Source organism: Misgurnus anguillicaudatus, chromosome 5 (genome assembly GCF_027580225.2).
Source record: "Misgurnus anguillicaudatus chromosome 5, ASM2758022v2, whole genome shotgun sequence".
Lineage (NCBI taxonomy): Eukaryota > Metazoa > Chordata > Actinopteri > Cypriniformes > Cobitidae > Misgurnus > Misgurnus anguillicaudatus.
This window is the reverse complement of record NC_073341.2, coordinates 40480282-40499580: the sequence shown is the minus strand read 5'-3', so window position 1 is coordinate 40499580 and position 19299 is coordinate 40480282. Positions and strand designations below refer to the sequence as shown.

Sequence of the window (19299 nt, the reverse complement as noted above, 5' to 3'; positions counted from 1 at the left end):
AGGGCAACGTTTGGTACGTTACGTTAGGGCAACGTTTGGTAAAAAACGTTAGAGCAATGTTTGGTACGATACGTTAGGGCAACGTTTGGTGCGTTACATTAGGGCAACGTTTGGTAAAAAACGTTAGGGCAATGTTTGGTACGATACGTTAGGGAAACGTTTCGTGCATTACGTTAGGGCAACGTTTGGTAAAAAACGGTAGGGAAACGTTTGTTAAGTAACGTTAGGTTAGGTTAATGTTTGGTAAGTAACGTTACGGCAACGTTTGATAAGTAACGTTACGGCAACGTTTGGTAAATAACGTTAGGGCAATGCTTGGTACGATACGTTAGGGCAACGTTTGGTACGATACGTTAGGGCAACGTTTGGTAAGATACGTTAGGGAAACGTTTGTAAAGTAACGTTAGGTTAGGCCAATGTTTGGTAAGATACGTTAGGGCAACGTTTGGTGCGTTACGTTAGGGCAAAGTTTGGCAAGTAACGTTAGGGCAACGTTTGGTACGTTACGCTAGGGCAACGTTTGGTACGTTACGTTAGGGCAACGTTTGGTACGTTACGTTAGGGCAACGTTTGGTACGTTACGTTAGGGCAACGTTTAAAAAAATTTGCACCAGCCGTCACTGCTCCCATTTTTAATCTTAAACTTGGCACTAAATAAGGAAATAAAAACTGAATCAGTTTGAAAGAGGAACACAGCAGTCCCAGTAGAGTTTCAATAAGACATTTATTTCTCCCACAATGAAAATACTGTTTGAACAGATTATTTGGTGGGTTGGTAAAATCTGCAGTTTGTACAAGCTTAAAATTTCTTGGAGGTTCCATCTTATAAACAGTGAACAAACGCTCGACGTCTTTCTACAATAAATACAAGGCTCTGTGCTTGACGGTGAAATGGATTTGTACTGTTGAACAGCAAGTGTATGATACATCTCATGTGTAGTTAGATCTTAAAAGTCTACTCAATAGTTTATCTTAAATAAGAGATTTGATTTCCATCTTCAACCAATATAATTTATTTCCTTTGACTCTTTGCGGTCCATAAATAAATTACATTTTTTTTGTATCAAAAAATGAGAATATATATTTAACCATAGACAACTGCAGGTTGGTACATATACACATACATATAACGTATGCCAGTAATGTACATATAAATGAACATACTTACACTCTCTGATATCATAAGCAAGACACTTTCTAAGTCAGTTCATTTGAAAATCTTTACATGTATGTACAGATCCTTCTTCATTTCATCATACCTCCAGGCATTTTATTTCACAATAAACAAAAGAAAAAATTAATTTAGATACTATACGATAAAAAACACTTATATACACGAGTGTCTTTACAATATACAAGAAGTGGTTTGTAAAACTTTAAAAAGCTATCGTAAGAACATGGCAGTGATTCATTCAAACCTTAATATTATTCATTCGTTCTTTTAAAATGAAGATTTTTGCAAAAATGAAATGTACCCAAAAGCTAAAATTCTGAGTCTGGGGGATTTAGACTCATCCCAAAACCCAAACCAATATGAACCATAGCTTCAAACAAATAAAAATAATAATAAAGGACAGAATCATAAAACACCCTTCTACCAAACATTCAGATTAGAACTAAACCGATAAACTGCTCAGGAAACTAGTACCAAGTCTGCTATGGTGGTTGAACAGATTTTAGGTCATGCGGCCATGTAAATGGTAGATGAGGAGTTCTGTCCTACAGGAAATTGGAGCTGGCGAAACCGTGTTCTCCTCGAACGCGACTCCGGTGAATCATAGCTCGATGGTAAGCCACTTGCACGGACTTCCGGATGCTGGTCTTCTTGCCCTCCATCATACGCAGCTTATCAGTTGTGTCGTCCACGCCCAGAGGAGTCACCTTATCTTGTGGAAGCCACTGCCTGCACGGACAAAAGACGCCATTAAACCTTCAACACAGACATGTTTATTCTTATTCATGTTTGTTCTTACAAGGTAATGAATACTTTATCTGCATGCATTTCATAAAAATGTAGGTGTGCTCACCAGGTGCGTTTGTTGTCGAAGAAGAGGACGAGATAGAGTTTCTCGCCGGCCTCCTCCTGTCTCTGTTCCCCTAAGTTCAGCACATCGAGAGGAGGCACAGGAATGGGCACACCGTTATGCAACAGACCTTCCTGAGGCATGTCTGGATCTATGATCTACAAAATATAACATTATAAAAAAGCATGATTAAAATCAATGGCAACTGACTGGATCATGGAAAGTGAGTTACATAAAAGCAGAAGCAATTTGCTGAGGTTGAGAAGAGGCAAGTTAGTCTGAGCAAGTGTTTCTGAAAAGTATGCATGACTCCTAATGTGACACGTGAGTGCAGAGCGCCCTCTCTCACCAGAGCAGGGTATGACGGATATCCTCTGCATTTGGCCCACACCAGGTCCAGAGGTTCAGGTTCAAAGATGTCACCATTTGAAAGCACATCTACAAGAAATAAGAATGATCAGATCAACTTTTGTACTCCAGACATACACAGTATTCTTGTATGTGGTGTAATCTGATCATCATGGATTTGAAAGCACAACATTATTAAATATACAAAATACATTATAATGAATTACAACATTGTAATTATAGTATTTACCTGGCGCAGTCCTGTGAGCAGACACCTGAGTTTAATTTTATATTATCATAGACTTTTAATCTAATCACGACAAACTATATATAATATATATCATTGGAAGGTCTGAGCCTGTAGAGAACATATTCAGCAGTGTTTTATAAAATAAATTATGTAGGAAGAGTAATTGTTTCATTTACGAAAAGAGTATTGCTTTAAAACATTTATATCCTACTAAATGTCACTGTCCCGCCAGCAGGACGCCTACATTTACTGCAGTGTTTTGCATGTGAATTTTTATCCAATCATGACAAACTATATAATGTCTGAGAGCTCTAAGAATGTAGTCTTCATATTTTATCACCATTTTGGGAAAACAATGATGTAGTGCGAGTCATTTTCTAAAATGTCACGGGCCCACAGGTGGGCCCAATTTAATTTTACATATTTATTACACTAAAACCTATTCTAAACCTAAAATCCTTGACATACTATATACTGTTGGAAAGTTTTAAGAGTGTAGTTTTCATATTTCAAGGCCATCTGATGATAGAAATGATATAGTAACAGTCATTTGTTACATATCACTGACCCCATAGGAATGCAAATTAATTAAATATTCATAACAATATATCCTATTATAAATCTGCAAAAATGTTGGCAAATTACATATTAATGGGAAATGTCTGAGAATAAAGTTTTCATATTTCAAAACCTTTTAGCAATAGTAATAATGTAGTGACAGTAATTTATTAATTTGTGACAAGAGTATGTAGCAAAATGTTGACACCTAGTGGCCGTTGTTGGTAAAACCACTAAATGTCTGGGACAAACTTCAATTTTTTGTGATTTGTTTTTTAATTTGGATCACACTATTTAAGACTTGTGTCTTTATGTATTTCTGGGGTGAACATTTTTCATTTTTATAATTTTATGTGTACAATATACACTTTATTGCATTAGTTATATTTATTAAAGTAAATGTAATTGCTATAATTTTTAATTATTATTTTCATGTTCTAAAACTGCAGTGAAAAATTTAATTTTCTTTAAAACAAGACCAATATTATGCTTTTAGAGCAAAAAATGTTCTAAGTTATATTAATTTGTAGGTGTACATCACCTTTTCAACCCCCCCCCCACTCAAAAAGGGCTGCGGCAGGTAAGGGGTTAATATTTGAATCAAAGACTTTTATTCCTTACCAGTCCCAGTGTAGTCAGCATCTCCATTAACAGTCTCTAAGAAAGGGACTTTGGACAGTGCAGGTTTCCCTCGACTTTTCTTAGGTGGTGAGGCACTGAAAGCAACAGAAAGCGTGTAAGTTAACGGCATCTGTGACTTGTAAGCTTGAGGTTACCGGTTTTACTCATGCATGTTTTTTTCTTACAGTTCCCGGAGTATCGGCGACACGCTGTATTCTGAGTCAGAACTGCCGTCTCTGTGCTTTCTGAAGCCGTTTGTCAGAGCTGAAAAACAGACCAAACGTAAAGCTGAAATTCCTCAGCATAAAAAAACAAAATTAAGCTGGAAAAGCAAACAAAGCGCTCTCTATTTCAAATAAACTGCTTATAAAATGTAATCTGTAAAATGGGTCATAAAAAAAGAAGAAATTGCTGTTGTTGTTATGATGTTACCACCATGAGCTCATATCATGTGACCGCTCACATTTCCAAAATTCAAGTTGCTGAATTGGTGTTTATGAAACTTGTTCCTCTCAGTTTGAAATATAACTTGTATCACCTGTATTACCCACTTGAATTACCTGTATTGAAAAACCAACCAAACAGCTTAATTCATAAATGATTAGTTTAAGCATTGAGAAAGAATTTATCTTCTTGCTCAACAACCAAAACAGTTACAGATTGTAGTTTTAAATGCAAACAGATTAACCAAACATAACATGTTTCTAGTTTAGTAGTAGTGTATTAAATGGGGGGAAAGGACAGAAAATGTACACGCATTAAAAATTGTGCCTATGTGATAGGGGTGTCACAATTCTCAAAATCCTTGATTCGATTACATTTTCGATTCTAAGGTCACGATTCGATTCTCGATATATTTGTCCTTTTTTTTTGAAAGATAAAAATGCTATGCCATTATTATTTATTATTATTATAGTTTCACATTAACATGCACATTGCGTGCTTTTCGTCGCATGGGTGTTTGTGGGCCTCACTTTACGCGAAAAAGCTTGTAGAGAGAGTGTCTCACGTGCACAGGCTCTCGCATCTGTCCAAAGTCTAAACATAAACTAAAGTAGTAATCCTTACGTACTTGTTCAGTTTTATGCGTTTCATGCGAGCTGAGGCAAACTATCCCTTTTGTTTATAATATAACCCGCTGCATCTTTGCGCCTCTCTCACTCTCGCACACGTGCAGAGAGCTGCGCTCTGTCCAAAGTCAGATCAGTAGGTAGTAATCCTGTTTATGATATGCATTTCAAGGAGTTGTAGCAATACATCCCTCGTGTATAAAATATAAATCTCTGAGGGTTTTTTCCCCCGCTTGGCAAGCCGACTGGACGTGACGATCCCATTTTTTAATTCGAAGTTCGAGGGTGTGACTTAATTTCGATAGATTTCGATTTAAAATCAAGATCGTGACACCCTTACTATGTGATGCGTTTTCGCATTTGTAAAATTAAGCCATAAATTTAGTTTGTAGACATTTAACTTTAATTTTTCCAAATATAAAATGCAGTGTATCGCCCATCTGTATCCAGCTTGTGTTTAATGTGTGCATACTTTCACATAATTTCTCCACAGAAGCATAAACAGCCTTTTAAATCCAAATGAGCGGTCACGTAAACGACCATGGTTTGGTGCAAGAATTATAATTGACATTTTAAATGGAGTTTAGAAGAAAAACTACTATAAGGATTGACTGTTTACCAAGAGTTAATTGTATAAAAACCTGACATCAGAACAGTACTAACACAGATGATTACTAGTGCATGCAACAGAAGTGTTGTTTTTTATTTTTACCTGGCTCAATAGTAAGGCGAGGAGGAGTTTTCTCTGGGCTACGGCTTCTGCTTCTCGCTCTCTGTTTGGCTGGGGTTGATATGGGCGGAGGTGTCGGAGGTTTTGGCTGGGCTGTAGTTTCGGTTTTGTTGGGTGTGCGTACAGTGACCGGCTCAGTTTTGATCGCCTCTTCTTTGTTTCCGTTCTGCGTTTGATTGTCTCTTTCGCGTTGGAGCTTTGCTCCATTTTTTGCTTTTTTGAAGAGCACAGACGTCCGTCGCCCGACTCCTGACGTGGGACGGGTCGGTGAGTCGGTGGAGGACAGGCCGTTGATAAGTTTGTTCTCACTAGCAGGCGGACGATCTTCAGATTTGGTGCAGCTGTTGACGGAGGCGGGGTCTGTATCTGCCTCTTGGCTCTCGCTGTTGAGTTTGAGGCGCTTGGGTGGGCACGGAGACGTCCTGGGGTCAGATGTCATGGGTCGGAGGGTGGGAGGGTCCTGGGGTGTGTCTCCTGGGGGAGGAGACAACGCCAAGCCTGTGGGCTCCAGTGTGGGTGGGGGGGTTGATTTAAGGTCATCTAGATGAGAAAAAAACAAGGGAAATTTTATTGTGTATGTGAACACTTGCCACAAGTCGAATGCAGACGTGAATGACGTAATGCATTTTCACACTCTCAAAAGTCTTTTCATCCTTTCTTCAGTGTTTTTTATACTGTATGTTTACTCTTTAATGTGACCCACAATCTGTCCACAGTTAACTATAATCCTAGATAATAGACTACATGTATTGCTGGCTCCTTAAACAAAATGTTAAATGCTCTCTCATTTCTAAGTAGGTTAATATTCAAGGCTCAACATAAAGTACTGCCTGATGGCCCGGGGTCAGCCTGAGAGATGCTCGGCCAGTAAACAGTATAGTCAATTTTTTTAAATTCCCATATATTCCCATATATTCCCATGAAAAGTTTCCAGCTTTAAAGAAATTCCTCTACATATAAATGGAATATATTTAAACATTTCCATGCCTCACCCTTGTCTAATGACGATGTTGACATGTTATGCTGCTCACCATCCATCTCTTTGTCTTCATCTTCATCATCTTCCTCTTTAAGGTCTCCATTGAGCATGTGCGAGTTCCTTGAGCGCTGCCTATAGCGAACACTGTTGATTTCCCTCCGCAGCAGGCGGATGCGGCGTGTGCGTGCTCCGCTCGTGCGCATGGAGGTCACCACGTCCAATTTATCTAGCAGCTCCCTTAGCTGGTCTTCAGCCCTCATGTGCAATCGATTATCAGGATCTAGCAGCGTGTCCACTAAACAAATAACAACACCAAACCATCAGTACACAGAAGAAGAGTAAACTGTATCCTGTTTGCTTTATAGAAAAATGCTGTCATGTCATGTTACTTCAATTAGGTTTATTTGCACCAACAGAATGATATCCATTATTTCATCAGATTTCATGTAAAGTACTCACCATCCTCCAAAGTGCAGCGGTAGTAGTCATTTTTGTGTGGTGATTCTGGTAGGTGCATGCCCGTGTCCAGATCAAAGCCTGTGTTTTGGGCTTGTCTCTGAGCGTGCCTCAGGATGGCGCCCCCTAAGTCCCTCAGTCGTATTGCAGCTTGGTAAAACACAGTGTCTTTAGCATTGTAAAGCAGGCAGTTAGAGATCATAAGGTTGAAATCAGCCTCCAGGTCGGTAACCGATTTATATTTGTGAGCCTCCAGTTTGGTTCTCATGGTGGAGAAGTCCATAGGGTGTGAGACAAACTCCAGGTAATCAGGGACCTGAGAAGCCAATAACACAATTTGAATTATATGATTAACGGCAATGAATGCATCTTCATATTAAAATTTGTCAAGTTTACATACACTGTCAAAACAAACTCTAAATTTGGAAAAATCACTGTGCACAGCTTTGTGGCTCATTGCATTATATCTAATTCTACATTTACACATAAATCATTTAGGGCTGCAAAACGATTCATAGCGACTAATCGTTTGCAGAATAAACGTTTCTTTTACATCATGTGTGTTTGGTGTATACTAATTATGTATATATAAATACACAAACATGCATGTTATATATACATACATACACACACATACACACACATACACACACATACACACACACACACACACATACACACACATACACACACACACACACACACACACACACACACACACACACACACACACACACACACACACACACACACACACACACACACACACACACACATATATATGTGTGTGTGTTTGTATGTGTATGTATACTAAATATATAGATTTTTTTCTTAAAAGTATACATGCACGTTTGTGTATTTATATATACACAATTCTTATACACAGTACAGATAAATATATGATGTAAACAAAAACTTTTATTTTGCAAACAATTAGTCGCGATTAGGGCTGCATAGCGATTAATCGCAACAAATCCTTTGCAGAATAAAGGTTTTTGTTTGCATCATATATTTGTGTTTCTTGTGTATAATAATTATGTAAAAATAAACACACACATGCATGTATAATTTTAAGAAAAAAATATGTTTATATATTAGGTATTCATATTTATATATATTGTAAATTATATGTAAATATAAAAATGTATATAGACATGTAAATAGTTCTTAAACGTATACATGCATGTGTGTACTTGTATATACAAAATTATTATACACAGTTCACACAGATGTAATATGATGTAAACAAAAACTTTTATTCTGCAAACGATTAGTCGCGATTAATCGCTATGCAGCCCTAACATCATAACTGACAGAGGATATCAACAAACTTCATAATGACAAATAGATATTTACATTTATGCATTTAACAGTTGCTTTAATCTAGGGCTGAAACGATTCATCAAGTTACTCGATTAACTCGATTAAAAAAATTCCTCGAGGCAAAAATTCTGCCTCAAAGCCTCGTTAAATTCCTATGAAGCGCACTACACCCGCCGAGATCTGATTCACCCGGACCTTTGTTCAATGTTCAGGAAGCACATCATAGCGCTTGATACATTTAGAATTTAGTTGGCGCGATGACGGAGCGAATAAGTCCATAAACGGCAGAGAGAGACTGTCTAAAGTTTGGGATCATTACATTATCATTACATTCAGCATCTGAACCGAAAACATCAACCGCTGTTACACCAAGCGTCGATGAAACAAGGTAACCTAGCTTTCGCTGATTTTAATCCCATACTGTATTTGTAGCGATGTCGTTATGCGGTTTGACTAGATATGATGTTTAGCTTTGATGTTTTTAAGTAGTAAACGTATTCACGTTCAATTGCAAGAGAGTATAGCTTAAAAAAAAGAACCCCTTCAAACGCATGCACGCACCCTCGTCTCTCTCACGCGAGTCAGACCGATCGCGCAATGCATCACATAATGCTTAAACTTTTATGTAACCACGCAACAATAATTTCAGCATGCATTCACTGTATACAGATGTGTTGTGATTTTTTGAACGGATTCTTAACCTAAAATGCACCGCAATGCAAGTGATGCAAACCAAATGCAGCATTCTATTGAAAAGGAATGTATGTATTTCTGCAGTACCAAAATGGAATGAAGCAACTGAACGTCTGACTGGGGTGTCACTCTAACTCACGCACAGCACGTGCACACACAAACACAGGTGTCACGTGCGCGAACACACACAGGTTGTTACCATAACAAATAGGCTCACCCCAGAAATTATTTATTATTTGTTATGCTGCAGGTGTAGAAATGTACATAAAACAGATATTTACTTTGATGTCAGGGCTAGATTACAGCATGAAACCTGTTGTGCATATTAATAAATTAAAGTGCTTAATTGTTGGCACTGGCACTTATAAACACTAAATGGGTGAAACAAATAGGCTTATTTTTTGGAGCCAAATGTCAATACCTCTGGGTTTTTCTTTAGAAATAAAAGCCAAATGCTTGAACATTTTACAGCCACGTCATTTTTGTTATGCATTATTTGTTTTGGTTGTTTAAAAACACACACAAAAATTTTATCCGATTACTCGATTAATCGATCGATTCAGTGCTAGATTAATCGATTACAAAAAGAATCGATAGCTGCAGCCCTACTTTAATCCAAAGTAACTTGCAGTGCATTACAGTGTATACATTTTATCAGCATGTGTAATCCCTGGGAGTCAAACCCACAATCTTTATCATGCTAATGCAATGCTTTACCAATTGAGCTACAGAAAATACAAATGATTCTCTCAGTCGAAAATAATAATAGAGGCACCTCTTTCAAGTTGACAGGCTGTGCAAATATTTTCGCCGTATCTTTCTCCTGAAGCTGGTCCAGAGTGGACCGTAGCAGTACCAGGACCGGAATTAACTGATGCTCGGTTGCAGCTTGGTGAATCTTCACCTAAAAAAAAAAAATACAAATAGTAACACATCTGGGAACTGTCTATAGTGCATATTTATGCAATGCACTCCTTAAAATAAAAAGACTAACTTGTTATGCATGGACATATAAATTGCTGAAAATATCTTGTCACCCCCACCAAAAGTTGATGTGTAAGGGATAATGTAGAGGCAGCCGGTAGTTATTGGGAAATAAGCCCCGACAGTGTGATCAGGACCCGACGCGAAGCGGAGGGTCTTGTATCACACTGAAGGGGCTTATTTCCCAATAACTACCGGCTGCCTCTACATTATCCCGCTTATTACGCGGCTACTTGCCACATAAGAAAAAAAACTGGACATGAATATGAATTTGAAACATTTTATTGGCATATTTGTTTTAAATTAACATTTTTATCCTTCCGCGAAACTTTGCACAGATGCATAAAATGATCGTAATACCTTATTAAGATGCTCTGCTTCATACTTGTCTGTCTCCATTTTTTTCTGTTTTAGCCAGTCTTTGAGAAGTTTTAATGCCCATTCTGTATTTTTTGTGTGTTGGCTTCGTAGCTGTCATGCTCTATTTTGTCAAGTTCAGTCTCAGTAAGCTGTCTGTGTCTTGTCGTGGTTGTCCATAGTGTTTGTCACAAGATGGCGCCAAACAAACAGTAATCTTTATTGGCGCGGAGCGATTTTACTCGTGCAAGTAGTCCGGCTATGCGTTATTATTTTGGAGCGGTTATTATTCGAAAAGAACGAACCTGCAAATGTCTCAACTGACCAATCAGAATCAAGCATTCCAGAGGGCCGTGTAATAAGCACCTTTAAATTACGACTGCATAACAATTAATCGCAACTAATCTTTTGCAGAATAAAAGTTTTTGTTTACATCATATAAGTGTGTGTATTGTGTATAATAATTAGGTATATATAAATACACACATATGCATGTATAATTTTAAGAATAAAATGTGTATATATTAAGTATTCATATGTATATATCATACAAATTAGATATAAATATTAAAAAGTATATACACATGTAAATATTTCTTTGTAAATGTAAATTAACATGTAAATATATACATATACATGCATGTGTGCGTACTTATATATACATAATTATTATACACAATAAACAAACATATATATTGTAAACAAAACATTTTATTCTGCAAACGATTAGTTGTGATTAGTTGTTATGTAGCCCTACTTTAAATTTAGAAAAAGTAAAATATGAAATAGTTAAATTCTTAGAGCTTTCCAATGACATCGTTTGTCAACATTTTTGTAGATTTATAATAGGATATAGTGCTATGAATATATAATAATAAATATGCATTCCTATGGGGGGGGGTGTCATGTAACCAAAAATTCACTACATAATTTCTATTATGAGATTACTTTGAAATATGAAAACTACATTCTGAGAGGTTTCCAGTGATATATAGTTTGTCAAGATTTTTTTGGTTTAGAATAGAATTTTAGTGTAATAAGTAAAATAAACGTGGGCCCGCCTGTTTCCATTTTGGAAAACAACTCTCACTATGTCAATCTTTTACCAAAATGATGATGAAAAATGAAGACTACACTCTGAGCAAGGATATGTAGTTTGTCATGGTTAGATAAGAATTTACATGCAAAACACTGAAGTAAATGTAGGCGTCCCGCTGGCAGGACCGTGACATTTAGCAGGATTATCAATGTTTTGAGGCACACTCCTCTCATAAATAAATCACTTACTCTCCACACATAATTTATTTTATAAAACATAGTCATGATTCAATAAAAATTACATTCAAAATATTGAAGTAAACGTATGCGTCCCGTATACGGACTGGGTGACAGTTTTAAATAATACAAAAAGCACCTCCAATGTAGAAATCATGTTGTGTTGTTTTGCCCGGCTGTAACATAACCTACCTAAAAAAACAAAGTCTCTCTAATTTGTCCTGGCCTGAGTTTCTGCTTCAACTGGCAACACACCAACACATGAAAGTGCTCATCAAACTGTTTTATTGAGTTGTAAAGTCTCAGGTCTTAACATTTAAGTGTTGAGTCAATATTCAAGACATAAGGTCAAGTCTTAAAGTACGGTCTGTCGCGCGTGACATGTTAATAACAAAAAAGGCTTTCTGAGTTGCTTTAACTAATCTCATGCTTAGACGTCACATTGTGCCCACCAAAATAAATCACAGGGCGAAACTCAGTGAGTGTATATTCTTGCATTATTAATGACACAAATAGTTAGTTTTTAACTCGAGTAAAGTTTATCATTCATTCTTTCAAGCACATCCATCGATTGTCATGCAAGAACACACAACATTCATGACAAACACAGGGTTCCCACACCTTAGTTAACTTCAAATTCAAGGACCTTTCAAGGACTTTCCAGGTCCAATACCCTCAAATTCAAGGACTAAATGTGGGGACATATTTCAAGTGACAGCAAGGTTACATCGTGTTACCTTTTAAGATACATTTTTACCAATTCCCTTTCGAGGGAACTCGCGCAGCGTCACTGTGGTGACACTTTGGGGACGCCCCCAGGGGTAAGTGCGTCTGAATGTGTATATCAAATTCAACCAATGGTGAGGCTTAACAACAAAGAAAGGGTGATGCGGGAGCCAGGAAGTATATCGCTATCCAAAATATTGCCAAGGACGGCGTTACAGGGACGCAGGAAGTATGACAAGGGAGACGCAGCGTCTCGTTTCCTTCTAATGGAACAACAGTTACATACGTAACCCGAGACGTTTTCATGTGTCAAACACAACTATGCAAAAAAGCATTTTGGTATGAATCAACATCCACATACAGAAGATATAAGCATTTAAAGCCAACAGTTTAGCACGTGTGCTTAAAGTCTAGAATTTTTGATATTATCCTACACTACACAGGGAATAATATGGATTTTTTTCCAGAAAACTTCTTGCATAAAATAGATTCAAGCACTTTCAACGACCTGTATCTGTGTATGTGTATTTTCAAAAACTTCCCAGGGCCTTGAATTTTCCCCAGATTCACAAACTTAAGGATCTCAAGGACCTGTGGGAACTCTGCAAACATTATCATACGGTACCTGCTCTCTCTTCAGTTTCTCTCTCTTGCGGATGAGCTCTATCAAGAGTCGAGCTCTCTCCAGGTCATGACGAAGCTTCTGCCAGTATTTCAGCTCTTCTCTCACAGCGTTCAATTTTTCATCTGGCTCCGCCTACACAGAGATACACAGTTTACCACTACTACACATAATATCCAAGATTATCCAAGGTTAGGTGTGAGTGTATACATTAAGAAATAAATAAAAAGTATTTGATTTTCACGAACAATAACCTGCTCTGCACTCCTCTGGCCCTGTAAATGTGAATGTAAACGGCGAATGAGAGGCACTCCGTTGCGTGATTGACGCTTAAGTAACCAATAGTTGTGCAGTCTCTGCATGAACTGATTCTTCTTCTGTATGATAACGTCTTTTGAAATTTTGTTTAACCTGTAAATAACACAAACAGAGCATGTAAACAAAAAGCTTTCCTAAATTATGTAAAGGAATAGTTCACCGTGATGCTCGTACCTGTGAGCAGGTATTTCTGGGACAGTGACCAAAGGTGTTGCGGGTTTTTTGGACGCCTCGTCTTTTGTTCCTTTCTTTTTCTGCTGCCGTTTGGAATCCAGTTTACTGTTTTTACACTTTTTCAGCTGTGGCGTCTGAGTATAGGCACTGCGGCCCCTGTTAGCTCTGCATCCCAAAACCCTCCCTCCGCCATCTTCATCATCAGACCCCTCCTTCACAGGCGGCGAGTGCGCCTCGCAAAACGCCGTCTTCTTCACCGAAAACGTAGTCCCATTCACGGTGGTCTCTCGAACCGGTTCGATTTTCATAAAGAGTCCCGCTCTCTGCGCGCACGTGACGTGAAAAGCCGTGTAGCAGTTGGCCTTGTGACATTGGATGGACGCCCCGCGACCTTTCTGTTTGCACAGGTAACACGTAAGCTTCCACCTCGCAGGTGGGATGTTGTCCACACCCTCAACGGGCTCAAGGAAGACAGTGTTGGCGAAACACACCTCTGGGATCCAAATAGCACAGACTACGTGTGCCCACCGCCCGTCGCTCGTTTGTTTGAAAGCACCGCCCTGATTAGGGCACAGCACGCAGTCTACGGGGTGGGAGGGCGATTGCAGGCAACAGCGGCAGAGCCACTGACCCTCTGGAATATAAGGAACTCCGTAACACTCCTGGTGCACAGCCAGGTTACAAATATCACAAAAGAGGATAACGTTACTGTTAAGACACTCATCGTCGAGACACACACAGCAGAAAGCATCTTCGTCTATTTCGCTTTGCGAGGGCGCCTGGCTTCGCGACTCCAGGAAGGACTCCTTTTCCAGACGGTCTATCAGAAGCTCAAAAGTGTCCGGCGAAACTTCCGTCTGGCCTTCGGAATCTCGCCTTTCGTTCACCAGCTCCAACCACGCCGTGTCTTCCTCGTCCATGTCGTACTCGGCATCCGCATCTAACTCCTCTCCAGACTTCTCAATAAAGCGGTAGTAAGCCGTGGGGCGAGATGGAGTCTCCGTTGGTTCGTAAGACTCCAGTAATCTGAAGGTGGGCTTGGGTAGGGAGCCATTGTGGCTGTTCGACTGTGTCTGAGATTGTCCGTGAGAGTGGTTTTGCTGCTTGGCATCCTTCTTTTTTCCTCTATGGGCAGGTGTTCTGCGTGGCGAGACGATGATAGTAGTCGCTGAGGCCTGTTCGCTGTTTTCTTTGTTGCTGTTGCACTCTGCAATGTCCTGAGCTGTCATTTCATCTTCGGTGATGACCGACAAAGGGTCGAAGATGCTGATCCTATGCAGCCTTCCATCCAGGTCCACTTCCACAATCTTTTGTGCCTGGGCATACGTCAGGGTTTCCCTGGAGGGTGAAACCTTGCGGCGATAGGGAGAGGGTGACCGCGGCTGTGACACCCCCTCTGGTTCCCCACTGCCGGTGGCATCGCTTTGTCGGTCGTCCAAGGCCCCAGACAGGCCTCCTCTCCGTCGTGGTTTTCTCATGGGCGCCCACACCACGCAGCCCCACGTAAATTGACCTGAATAACACAATGAGAAAAGAAGCAAAATAAGATTTCCTAATAAGATCTGATTTACATTATAATAACTAGGGCTGTAATAACACATTAACGTAAATTCATTATGACAACACTAATTTTGTTAACGTGTGATTAAGCGTAATGAAGACAGAAATATTATGACAGTGCCTGTAATGGTTTTATACGCTGCTCTCATGTTATTTGAGCCGTTTCTGGATTAAGGCAGACTGCAACGTCCTAATTTCAAGTTTAAAATGAATTTGCGCTTAAGGTGCATGCCAAAAACACACGCAAGCTATATTTAGTGCTGTATAAATGCGCTTAAACTGTTTATGTCCGCATGCTGCATTTCAAAATGGCGTACGCTACCCGTTTTGATACGATTGTGCTGCGGTTATGAGCGCATTCATTTTTACTGAAGTATTGTGTTTATATAAGGTAAAGTATAATCGCAATATTCCCAAAATTCAGGGGAGGGTGCATGTAAATGTGGTCAATGTCAATCAAATAATAAAAGAAAAGTGCACATATATTTTTCCTATAGATATTGTTTTTGACTTCTTGTTTGTGTGTTCTAAATCTATTAGTTTTACCAGTGATTTTAAGGTATGGAGGTGGTGATTTTGTTTTTGTACTTTCACAAATCTGTTTTTTGTATTATTTTTGCTGATTCTTTCACTAGTAATAAACATACATTTTCATAAAGCATCCGTATTTGTCGGATGTTTGTTTATACTACTAAAAGTGTTAAATGAAGGTAAATATGGAACAGATACAAATGTGTGATTAAGTTGTGATTAATCATGAGTTAACTCATGACAATCATGCGATTAATCTAGATTAAATATTTTAATGGATTGACAGCCCTAACAATAACAACACATTTTGCAACAGATTGACAATCTTTTTTTATTCATTAATACATAGACCCTATTTTCTTCCATTCTGAAAGCAGTCAACCTTGAGAAGTCTGCACATTAGCCATAATCGACCGAGTCACGTGCTTTTTAAATACCGTGAGCGCGCTATTGTTTCCGGAAGTGGTTAACCCCACATCATGACAGGTTGTTGGCTGAATGTTTAAGTGTTAAACTCATTTCGGGTTTGTTATTAAAAAAACATGTAATTTTTTCCTGTCAGAAAATGTTTACAGTCGTCGTTAAGTAAACCAAATGTGCGAAGTTTTACCTTTATGATCCTTTAATATGTCCATAATACACCCCAAAGTAACTATTTTTGTAGAACAAACTATATTACAAATAAAGCAAACGAAATGTCCAATTTTACCAACAGGAATAAATTAATTAATTTAATTCTTAACAGAAGAGACTCCACTAAAGTCAACAACTTGTTCGGATGATTATCAAACGATAAATATACTTAAAGAAATTAATATATAAGTGGTAGACACGAACATTTATTCATTACTAGTTTAGTAAACTACATTTGATTACATAAATTCATTGTGAGACTTAACTTTTCAGGCGGGTTGCCAACTAAAGAGTGTTTTTATTTCGCTGTCCAATGGGCGGGACTTTAGATTCAAGGCCTCCAACACTTTGTTCTCTTTCCGTCAACACTAAAACCATTTATAAAGACTAATACCGATTCACACAGCCGTAACGCGTTCGTATTAACTTTCCCTGCTAACATATTAAAAAACTTAAAGCGAACTTTTGAGGAATTTATCACTGAATTGAGACGACCGCCAGAGGCTGCAAAGTTTATCAACCCCCACGTACTTGACTAGCCAACCACAGCCGTCCACACTTTCGCTGTAGCCAATCAGCGATGAGGACAAACCTCTCAACAGGCTACATGTTAGGTTGCGCCTGCTCGATTCTAGAACGAAACGTCAGCCATATTTACAAAGCAGAAGAACTTCAGATTCCGCCAAGTTTACCTTTTCCCGAAACCCCAATTTCACTTAAAATAAACGATGACAACACGCTTATCACTTCAAATCAAATAAACGCTCACCAGAGACAGCAAGCACACGAATACATTTAATAAATCAACGAAAGCCTAGACGATAATGCCGTGAAGGCTAAAGCTGTCGGGCTAGCTAGCCGCGTATGCCCGCGTAACCAGCACGACAACGCCGCGTATGGTAACGAACAAGCCGGTGTGCGCTAGCTGGTTTAGCTAAGCGACGGTTGACATTGGTACACCACTCAATTCGTTACAGACACCCCCAAAACAACTCGATAAAGCCGATAGATTACCTTGTGTTCCAGCCGAAACCTCGCAAACCGTCCTTAGAGAAGCAGAGTCTTTCGCGCTGGCGGCTTGGCCGAAGAACCGGCAAAAAAATCGCCGATAAAATGTCCTCTTTCTCTCAGTCTTCCATAGTTTCCTTCATGCAGATATATTTTGCGTACTCATCAATTTGGATGCGTGTACCGCACCCTAACTTCTGATCAAGTGCTAGTTAGATTAGATTGGTTTTTGACGGAGCTAGCTGGCTATTTTCAACCTCGTATTGCTACTAGGACCGACCGTCGCCGCCTGGGTAGATAGTTAAGTTAGCAGCTCGCCAGCTACAGAGACAGAGCTGAGCTTTCGGTCGAGATAGTAAGAACACGCCCCTTAACAAAAGCAGGCCATTGACTGTGTCAGCTTTACGGCTAATTTAATAATACATAACAATGGTGTTTATTTACATTACTATAGTGTGTGTATGTGTGATACTTGAGTATGTACATGTGCTTCCCACACACACAGCTCATGCTATAGCTCGAGTTCATCACGACCTGTCAGCAGTAATGCATGCAGCTCGATTGGTTGCAGAGATGCAGCAAAAGCATTTGGCCAGAGATCAAAGAGGAGGATATTACAGGATAAACCAAACTTGAGTATTTGAGTCAACAAAGAATAAAGGTGCAAACAGACTAACAGTTTGCATCAGAGAAAGTAACATTTTACAACTTTACAACACACACACAAACTATATGCATAGTTAATAAAAACAGAAGATAATAAAAATAGTAAGACCTACCAGACATGTTTAGATTGTGATCAACTAACGTGTTTTAAATGATGCATTCTTGAATTATTACTTCTTGGTCCCCCCAATCGAGAACACTTGCTTACATACTTGAAACAACATGGAAATGAGAGAAGCACTTAAGTTATAACATATCAGTTAAAATCCAGCATAAAGTTTGTAACAATGGAGGTAATTCAGAAGCCAAAAAAACAGGCTTCTACATCTCACACCATTGTGCTAATAAAACCCAAATGTGCCATTTGTTGTGGCCAATCAATGAATTCATTTACATTTCATCCATGAACAACATCCTGTCACACCTTTCAAAGTGGCTAAACAAGACTCGATTAGCTACTTAAGCATTGAGTGTTTTCGAATCACTAGAGAACTAAGTCACAATATTGTTTAGTCAAGAGTTTATACCTCTGTCAGTCTGTCTATGGGTCAGTCAGTGACACAACATGCTAATTTTTGTGTCCGGGGGAATTATTTCACTTTATTATAGAAACTGTATTTAGTTTTCAGTATTTTTGATAATAAATACAAATTCTTGTTTTGGTATATCTTAAACTTGTACAATGGCAGGTGGGGGTCATTCTACAGAAATGTCAATTTTTCTGTCCCTAGCCTTTACAGAAACATTACACTTGAAAAACACTTTCAGAGTTACAGTTTTTTTTATATTTTAAAATGAAATAATATGTTATCTGAACAAGTACAGCTTCTTGAGCCATCAATGTAGCAATATTTGATTTGTATTAACTAATTAGAATTCCTAGCACCACAGAAGTGCTCGTCCCCACAGCTGTGTACAGGAGAAATGCTTTATTTTGAGATCAAAAACGGTGTTCCATTCCATTTAAAATACAATAATGTGTCCATAACTATCAAATATATGATGTAAATTACATTAAAAAACAAAATGCTAAATAAATATTATAAAATATATAATGCAAGTTGTGGTCCCCCGGAGTTGTGTCACTGGTGTTACAGTTTAACAAAAAGCTCTTATTTTTAAATCAAAATCACACTGATGACATCACTTGACTTCCTTCTTTCACTTTCCTGAAGATCTATGAAGAGAAGCCCATGATAAGTCCACTGTCTCTTTTCAGTTATCAGAAATATTTTCATTTATCTCATGATTTCATATGAAGCTTTTAGTTTAAGTCACTGGTATGACCTCCTTTATTGTTTGGGAATTGCAAAAAACTAGAATACAAATGGATTAAACTACTTAATTTAGTGAGTATAAAATGATTGACAACGTGTGGTTTAATACTTTGCAG

At 38.5% G+C, this 19299-nt stretch overlaps 1 protein-coding gene across 4 annotated transcripts; it reads right to left on the bottom strand.

The window, feature by feature from the left end:
- Positions 1–705: 705 nt before the first annotated feature.
- brpf3b (bromodomain and PHD finger containing, 3b) lies at positions 706–17706 on the bottom strand. Of its 4 annotated transcripts, none has more exons than XM_055167176.2 (13): positions 17247–17706; positions 13509–15021; positions 13265–13427; positions 13020–13151; positions 9828–9956; positions 7040–7352; positions 6594–6875; positions 5584–6141; positions 3987–4065; positions 3802–3896; positions 2374–2462; positions 2028–2182; positions 706–1903 (listed from the first exon to the last, which is right to left on the bottom strand). In XM_055167176.2, exons 2-13 carry the CDS (start codon positions 14984–14986, stop codon positions 1720–1722), a joined length of 3657 nt encoding a protein of 1218 aa, XP_055023151.1. In that variant the 5' UTR covers positions 14987–15021; positions 17247–17706; the 3' UTR covers positions 706–1719. The 4 variants fall into 4 exon arrangements, with proteins under 4 accessions (XP_055023151.1, XP_055023154.1, XP_055023153.1 ...); XM_055167179.2 differs by having other exon boundaries at positions 6633–6875; XM_055167178.2 differs by having other exon boundaries at positions 13271–13427; positions 17247–17705.
- Between the last annotated feature and the right edge of the window lie 1593 nt (positions 17707–19299).

What these genes read in the sequence shown, in the direction of transcription:
- brpf3b (XM_055167176.2), bottom strand. Translation starts at nt 14,986, where the DNA reads ATGAGAAAACCACGACGGAGAGGAGGCCTGTCTGGGGCCTTGGACGAC. An exon ending in AGCCTGTCAACTTGAAAGAG is followed by an intron (nt 7,353 to 9,827) that starts GTGCCTCTATTA and finishes TTGGCTTCTCAG; the next exon opens with GTCCCTGATTACCTGGAGTT. An exon ending in AACATCGTCATTAGACAAGG is followed by an intron (nt 6,142 to 6,593) that starts GTGAGGCATGGA and finishes TTTCTCATCTAG; the next exon opens with ATGACCTTAAATCAACCCCC.